The 8,493-nt window shown below is 39.5% G+C and overlaps 1 protein-coding gene across 1 annotated transcript; it reads left to right on the forward strand.

The window, feature by feature from the left end:
• The first annotated feature begins 6,492 nt into the window (after positions 1-6,492).
• Positions 6,493-7,464, forward strand: LOC137620956 (uncharacterized). Its single transcript, XM_068351398.1, has one exon. It carries the CDS (start codon positions 6,493-6,495, stop codon positions 7,462-7,464), a length of 972 nt encoding a protein of 323 aa, XP_068207499.1.
• Positions 7,465-8,493: the final 1,029 nt, after the last annotated feature.

The raw sequence follows: 8,493 nt of genomic DNA on the forward strand, positions 1-8,493 counted from the left end.
TCCATTTTCATCACCATTTTCTGTTCTTAATGATAAACAAGCCTTCACAAGCCATAGCTAGTCATTCTGAGAGTTTATAGTTGGAAAAATATTTGATTTAAACTGGTTGACAGTACTCCCAAAAGGAATAGACAGCCTAATCAACCTAGGCAAAAATGCTGAATATTAACTCTCTCTCTCTCTCTCTCTCTCTCTCTCTCTCTCTCTCTCTCTCTCTCTCTCTCTCATATATATATTTATATATATATATATATATATATATATATATATATATATATATATATATGTGCATATACATGTACATATATACATATATATACTGTATATATATATATATATATATATATATATATATATATATATATATATATATTATACTATAGTCCCGTGGTCTGAGAACCAAAATATAATATTACATATGTTACGATTGGCAAGCTACATAAATCTCTTGTGTTTCAAACTCACCGGTTTGTTTTTATATTAAATCTGTTACACTTAAAAACATTAATACATGAACTCTGAGACAAATTATATAACTCCCAGACAGCAATATACAAAAACTCTGAATATCCAAAGGTCTCTTAAGTACAATCAAAACAAAACTGGGTAATTATTATTACAATCTATTCAAACAACTTCCTACTTCGATTCATTAACAGGATACGAGTGAGTATGAAATAAACACTGGTGATTGAAATACTACACTTGTTACAAAAATAGATATATTCTATATAAATTACAACACTTTGAAAGAATTTACATAAAAAAGATAACTTGAAATATTAAATCAGAACAAAACTTAGATTAAGACTTTTGTCTTAATCTAAGTTTTGTTCAGATGTTACGCTGTGAAAATTATATAATCACTTGACTTGAAATATTAAATCTGAATAAACCCTAGACTAAGAAAAAAGAAATAATTACACTCTAATGCTTAAACTCATAAAGAACTTACATAAAGTAACTGATAAATTTACTAACTTCATATATTTTTGTAAATCTCACTGGGCCAGTTACAAAGATTTATACACAAGGCCAACACTCACCACAACACAATGAATTAAAAATCACCTTTGACTTGTTTCCTAACGTTTCACAACATTACACCTGATATATGTCGTAATTAAACTTAATCACTTTGGAGAGGACACACTATAGGCACTTGGCGAAAGAGAGAGTTTAACTTTAGCTCTTTTATAGGACGGCTGTTTCTCTTCTGCTGCTATACAGCCCTGGGGTGCCTATATATGAATTAGCTACTTCCAGAATATTCTAATAGATTATTCTCGCCCAACTTTGTCCTCGGAAATAAGAAAAAGATAAAATCTAACACTAGGGTTTTCGAGAACCTTCCAAACCACATGGCAAATATAAGAATTGCATATTTTCTCAAAAAGCAAAATGCAATAACTCATAAAAATATAAAAAAAGATTTACATAAGCCTCTGTTCATATCTCGTATGGATCATATAGAACTCAAACAGGTTACGTGAGACTTTGTAACAAAATACGTGAAATGAAAAGTTAATTCTTAAAAATAACGTAAATTTACATATACTGAATTGAATGCAGAATACAATGAAATTAACAACGAAAGTCTTACGTAATTTACATACAAATCTTATATCTACATGAGAGGGACTCATCTTAAGAGCTGGTATTCACCTCTTCAATGCACATATGAAAATATAAATAAAATATCTGATTAATGTATTTATTCTATGCTAGACCAGCTTTGTAAGAATATATATATATATATATATATATATATATATATATATATATATATATATATATATATATATATTATACATATATATATATATATATATATATATATATATATATATATATATATATATATATATATATATATATATACACACACACACATATTGTAAACGCAGGGAAATTTCACGCAGAAAAATTTCACGCAGGGAAATTTCTCTTTTCCCTGCGCAGCTTCGAATGACTGTTCTGTTCCTGGTAAATAAAAAACTTGTAATTAAATTTTGGGTCACTAATAGAGGCTTATACTTTGTCAAATCATAAGATGAGAAAGTTTCCTTCAGAAACAGTAATTATGAGGGACACTTTTATATGTTGTAACAAAACAAAGGAACCATCGGTCCATCTCCCGCTCCCCTGTCAAGTGCTTGGGACAGCGGCAAGCTTCTTTTCAAACAAAGTCATCGTTGGGAGTAGACGTGTTTGGGAAAGTCCACATTGATGACCTTTATATGGAATTATAAGGTAAGCATCACAGTGTTCTGAGATTTATAGACTTAAAAGGGTTGTCAGGGTTGCTGTTTAATTAACAATAGCTAAATAAAACTGTTAATATGATGAAATATAGACACATTTGACCATATTATGAGGGGTGTGTGCTTGTTTAATGGTGGCGTTCCCTCAGTAGGGATTTGTCAGCTGTCCACGAGGGGACAGAGACGGACGCCTAACAGTGGGATTGCAAACAGCTCGGTAAGTAAAGGATATTATCAAGAGATCTTTACAATTTAATGAGGGAAAATAGAGGTCTTAAGGGGTTAGGCTAGATAAAACATTCCACAGATCGAATAACTATTTAGTGGAATTCTCTCATGACGTTAATGATGCCTATTAATGCTTAGTGCATATTTCTTAAAGATTCGATGTATAGCAGAACCAAGGGATTCACCCGCTTAGTGTTATGAATTTTGTAATCAAGTTATCATACCAGAGGTCTTTATTGGAAATGTTAATAAAAATGTGTAATATGAAGGAATTACCATTACTGGAATTATAGCAACAGAGTTTTCCAATAAAACACTGTTAATTTTAAATGAATGTAAATTTCTTTAAATGTGATTTTTTTCTTTTTTCTCTTTGATTAATTGAAGAATTATCACTATGAATTTCTTATGTGTGTAATTTTTTCAGTGACCATCGACTAAATAAACATGCAAATGTCGACGAGTTTTCACTATAACACCCCGCTACAGGGATTGTTCCACAGTCACGAACTGGCTTGGAGGAAGTTTGATGCACCATGTGGAGTGGAAGTTTGATGCACCGTGTGGAGTGGAAGTTTGGTGCACCACGTGGAATCACGCACGTGGTCCCTCTGGAAAGCTGAGAAAAAGGACAAGAAGTCTGCCGACATCCTGCGACTAAGAAGATAAGTTGTAAGGCGTGATTATCTAATTAATATTTAAGATATTGACGAAGTTCATCGAGGAAATTGTCCTGTAGTGCATTTTTGGAGAAGTGACAATTATCTTGTTTTTTTATGATGGAGGAGTTTTGATGTTTAATTACAAATGCCTTTGAAAATTTCCCATTTGAACTTGAGTAGTTTATTTGTAAGGCATTTTCAATTAGAAGGTGAGCAGGAATAGATGTAGGTAGTGCAATAAGACTTGGAGAGTGTCAGAAAGTTGGGTTCTTAGGTCAATATTCATGTATTTTGACTCTGATCGTCGAGGGAAAATCTTATGGAATATTTATGATGTGGTCCCTTGGTTCTGTATTTGTTTTGGGTAGAATCATCTAGAGGTCCTTATAACTGGTTTTAGGTTAATGGTATCACAGTTTTGCTTTAATACATAAGTTTATGTTTGTGCGTGGTATTAAAATATTTCTTGGAATGTCCAATTTAGAACCCATTCAAATGAGAACTTAGCACGTTAGTTACGGGGACTGTCATCCTAAGCCAATAGTCACTAAAGTTCTCAGTTTGACAGATGTTCCTTCGCCGTATGCTGTATGGTATTAGAACTTAGGTATAACAAGGAGTTCTTTCAGGCAGGAGTTCTTTCAAAATGAAGGTGAGCTATTTCAAGTAGGAGTCATTTCAAGTAGAAGTTCTTTCAATAGAGGGCAGGCTATTACAGATAGATGCTGGGTTATTTCAGGTATGAGTTCTTTCAGGTAGAGGCTGGGCTGTTTCAGGTAGGAGGCTGGGATATGTCAAGTAGAAGTTATTTGGCATGAGTTCTTTCAGGTAGGAGTTATTTCAGGTAGGAGCTATTACAGGTTGAGGTCTGGGACATGAGACATTGATACATTTATGGATTGCTCTCTAGGCTTGGAGGATCTTTATGAAGTCGCAACATAGGTACTGGTAGTGGTCTTCATTAAGTAGTGCAGGTTCTCGGCCACTCATTGGTTAGGTCAGCTACAATTCAACTAGGGAATTTTGTTAGCTCATAGGGAGGGCTGAAACGGAGCCTAGGAGAATGGAGACCCTAATGGTTGCGCAATTGAGAGAGGTATTGGAAACCAGAGGCCTCACAAAAGGAAGGAACAAGTCTGAATTGTGTCAGCGTCTAAGTGAAGCCCTAGAGAAGGATGGCGTAGAGGTACAGGAGTTTTTGCAGGGACTTAAGGTTAGGCAGGATAGTGGAGTTAATCAGGGCCACAAGGTAGGCGAGTGCACTGAGGAGCCCACGGAAGAGGAAGGACATTTAAATTTGGGGGATAGCGCATCAGCCATTGGTACGCAATCTGTTGCTTCAGGGAGATCTCAACGGTCGTGTGCGAGTTCTACTGGGAGCAGGCCTGTATTATTAGCCACTTCTAGAGCCAGGTTTGCAGCAAAATTACTGATGATGAAGGAGATACAGGCCATAGAGCGAGAGGAAGTAGTGCTAAGATCTAAGAGGGAGAAGCTTAGTTTAGAGCAGAGTTAGCTGAAGTGGAGGCAGAGGAGAAGGTTTTACAAGATTTTGAGGAAAATCATAGAGAAATAACTCACATCCCTGGGATAAGGGAGCACACAAACCCTGATGTACGTGGGAGTGAGAGACCCATGCATTTGAATACAGAAGCGCCCAAGATTAGGTTAGGTGGATACCGTAGCTCAGGCGGGAATGACCAAGGGGACATGAGCAATAAGGAAGTCATGCAGGCGTTAATCTCTTGCAGCCTTAAAAGCTTGATGCCCAAGCAGGATATAGCTAAGGTTGATGGGGATCATACAAAGTATTTTAGGTTCATTCACTCATTTGATGACGTCTTTAGTAGCCAGTTGACGAATGATAAGGAAAGGCTGAGGTATCTGGATTTACACACGACAGGCAGGCCAAATGAGATAGTGGCAGCATACCTCCACTTAGAAGCGTCAGAGGGCTATAAGGAGGCAAGGAAGTTGCAGGAGGAGCGATATGGTAACCTTGAACAAATAGCCACCGCGTTTGTGGATAAGATCATTAAATGGAAAGATATAAGGGAAAACAACGCGGAAGAGTATGATGAGTACTCGGTGGCACTTAAAACCTGCAGAAATGCAATTTTGTGCATCCCTTAGGGCATCGCTGAATTACAAATCCAAAGACATTGAGGTTAATCCTTAGCAAGTTCCCCTCTAGTGTGCGGGATCGATGGTGTAGAGTTGCTGATAAGATTATTAGTGAGAAAAAGAGGACTGTGTTGTTTGATGATTTGCTTAGTTTTATTGAAGGGGAGGCCAGGGTCTTGAAAAATCCTTTACTTGGGCGCTACCTATTTGAGAAGGGCAGAAGGGAAGACACCCCTCAGTTAGGAGAAGGAAAAGCACCAAGCAAGGCTGAGTGTTTAACTAAGGCTAGGAAAGTTTTATGTAACAAAACTGCCCCGCTTTCATGTTGATACTGTACAGGACCCCATATGGTGGATGAATGCCACCAAATATCTCAAATGGGACCCGACGAAAAACTGGGAGCCATAAGGGAGATGGGGCTCTGTTTTGGCTGTCTGAGAAGTGGTCATAGGTCTCAGTATTGCAGAAACAGGAAAAGTTGTAACATATGTAATGGAAATCATCCAACTCTGTTGCGTCGACACCAGGAAATAGAAGTGGTCCAGGAAGTAGAAGTGGTAGGAAATGAGCTCTCAAATAGAGCCTTAGTGGTTCAGGAGGAAGGTACACATGACAAAATTGCTATGTTCAGGGCAGTTAGAGGGGGTAGCATTGATACAGGAATGTCAGTTGTGCCGATAAGGATTAGGTCAAGGGAAGGAAGGGAGGTCTTGACGTAGGCTTTCTTGGACAATGGGAGTTCCACATGCTTTGTCTCAGAAGCTTTAATGCAGACCCTAGGCTGCACTGAGAGGCAGGGCATTAAGGTGAATGTTGAAACCATCAACAGAATAGGGGAAGTTGCATGCACCCTAGTCTTGGGATTGTCAGTATTGGACTATGCGGGCAAGACTTGCATTACACTCCCTCTGGTGTTAAGTGTCTCTCGCATAACAATTGATGAGTGTGATGTGGTCAGGGCTGAAGATCTGGAACGCTGGCCACACTTGCGAGAGATTTACATCCTGGATGTAGATGCTTAGGTGGGTTTATTAATTGGGAACAATGTTCCTCACTTGCTCCAGCCAAGGGAAGTTATCAACTCAACACGCCTCCATGAACCACATGCCATACGAACATTATTGGGCTGGGTAGTAAGTGGAGCAAAGGACAAAGGGTGTCAAGAGCATGTCAATAGGATCCAATTGACAAGCAAGCGTCTTGAGTTAGACCGCATGCTGGTTGAAAGTTATAATCGTGAGTATGACGATGTTGCATCTAACAAAAGGGAAATGTCTGCAAAGGACAGGAAATGGCTAGAGATAATAGAGAAAGGGGTTAGAACCATAGGAGGAAGTTACAAGGTGCCATTGCCTCTGCGTGACATTCATGGACCCTTGCCAGAAACAAGGGACATCGCATTGCGCCGTATGCACAGCCTTCGTAAGAAGCTAGTGAAGGATGGTAACTACGCTAAGCAGTATAGTGCCTTCATGACAGAGATGCAACAGAAAGGCTATGCTGAGCAAGTGACCACAGCCAGCCCGGGAAATGTGTGGTATATTCCTCATTTTGGTGTGCAACATCCAGACAAGCCAGACAAGGTCCGTGTTGTATTTGACTGTGCAAGCAAGGTGGAGGGTACATCATTCAATGACCTACTATTGCAGGGACCTGATATGATGAACTCTTTGCTGGGTGTGTTGGTAAAGTTTGCGGGAGGTCTATTTGCCTATACAGGAGATATAAATACAATGTTCTATCATGTACAGGTACCAGAGCATCAGCGGGACTACCTCAGGTTCTTTTGGTGGGGAAAACGTCTTGACGAGGAACCCAAAGAATGGAGAATGGCAGTCCACCTATTTGGAGCATGTTCTTCTCCGAGCATTGCAAACTTCGTGCTGAAACAGACAGCAAGCGACTTTGGGAATGAATTTTCAGAGGGAGCACGGTTCACAGTGGCCAACAACTTTTATGTAGGTGACTGCTTGAGAGCCGAGGATTGCAAAGATGCACTGTTAGTCAATTTGCTAGAGGTTAAGGAGCTCTGCAAAAAAGGGGGATTTACATTGACAAAGTTCAGTAGCCCTTGTGTGGAGGTTATGTCATCCATCCCGAGGGAATGGTACAGTAGGAGCACCTCAGAGCTTATAGATGGATCAGAGTCACATAAGACAAAGGCTTTAGGAGTACAGGGGGACTGATGAATTGGGTATCCGAGTAGAGCTAGTATCAGTTCCAAGGACTAAGGTTGACTTGTTGTCAGCTATAACCTCGATTTATGACCTGCTTGGTATATTGGCGCCAGTTTTAATCGACGGTAGGGTCATCATGCAGGACCTCTGCCGATTAAAGATAGCCTGGGATATGGAATTGGACTCTGACACTACGGGCCGCATCAAGGCGTGGGCCAAGAAGCTGAGCCAGACCAGCGGGATAAGTGTGCCAAGAAGCCTGAAGGTTATTCCATGAGAATCAGACACCCTAGTACAGTTGCATTTGTTCTCAGATGCAAGCAACATTGCTTTAGGAGTAGTGGCATACTTGCAGGTCTTGGATCCGTGGGGAAATGTTTCTTGCAGATTCATCATGGGGAAGGCAAGGGTAGCACCACTGAAGCATGTTTCAGTACCCCGCCTAGAGCTTAATGCAGCGGTACTGGCCGTAAGACTCGGAAGCACTATTCTGACCATGACCATGACCATGACCATGGACTGACTCAACAACCGTCTTGCGATATATCAGGAATGATCAAGCCAGATATGGGAGGGCAGTGATCAGAAAGAGTGGAGGTATGTTAACTCTGAGTGGAACCCAGCAGACGATACAACACGTTCCAAGCAGTCCGAAAGGTGGAGAAAAGGGCCGAAGTTTCTTTTTAAGGAGGAGTATTTTCGGTCAACAGAGCCAGCTCAAATGTCAGATGGTGTGGAAGGATTAGAAGTTAAGTGTGAGATAGGACCAACAGGAACTAGAGGCTACCAAATAATTAGTTACAGAATTGGGTTGGATATCAAGCAAACAGGTTTGAATAAAATCATCCACCACTATTCCAGGTGGATCAAGCTCCTTAGAGCTTTGTGTTGGTTGTTGCTATTTGCTAGGTACATTATTTATAAACATAGGCAGCTGCTCAGCGAGCTAGATATTCATTTGTCCACTGAAATTATTAACTTGGCAGAGACTGTGGTAGTGCAGGTAACACAGCGTGTTGATTACGAGATAGATATAGA

The sequence above is a fragment of the Palaemon carinicauda genome, chromosome 27 (genome assembly GCF_036898095.1).
Source record: "Palaemon carinicauda isolate YSFRI2023 chromosome 27, ASM3689809v2, whole genome shotgun sequence".
Taxonomy (NCBI): Eukaryota; Metazoa; Arthropoda; class Malacostraca; order Decapoda; family Palaemonidae; genus Palaemon; species Palaemon carinicauda.

Bases quoted from the DNA above. Each gene is read 5' to 3' on its own strand.
- LOC137620956 (XM_068351398.1), top strand. From the start codon at position 6,493: ATGCTGGTTGAAAGTTATAATCGTGAGTATGACGATGTTGCATCTAAC.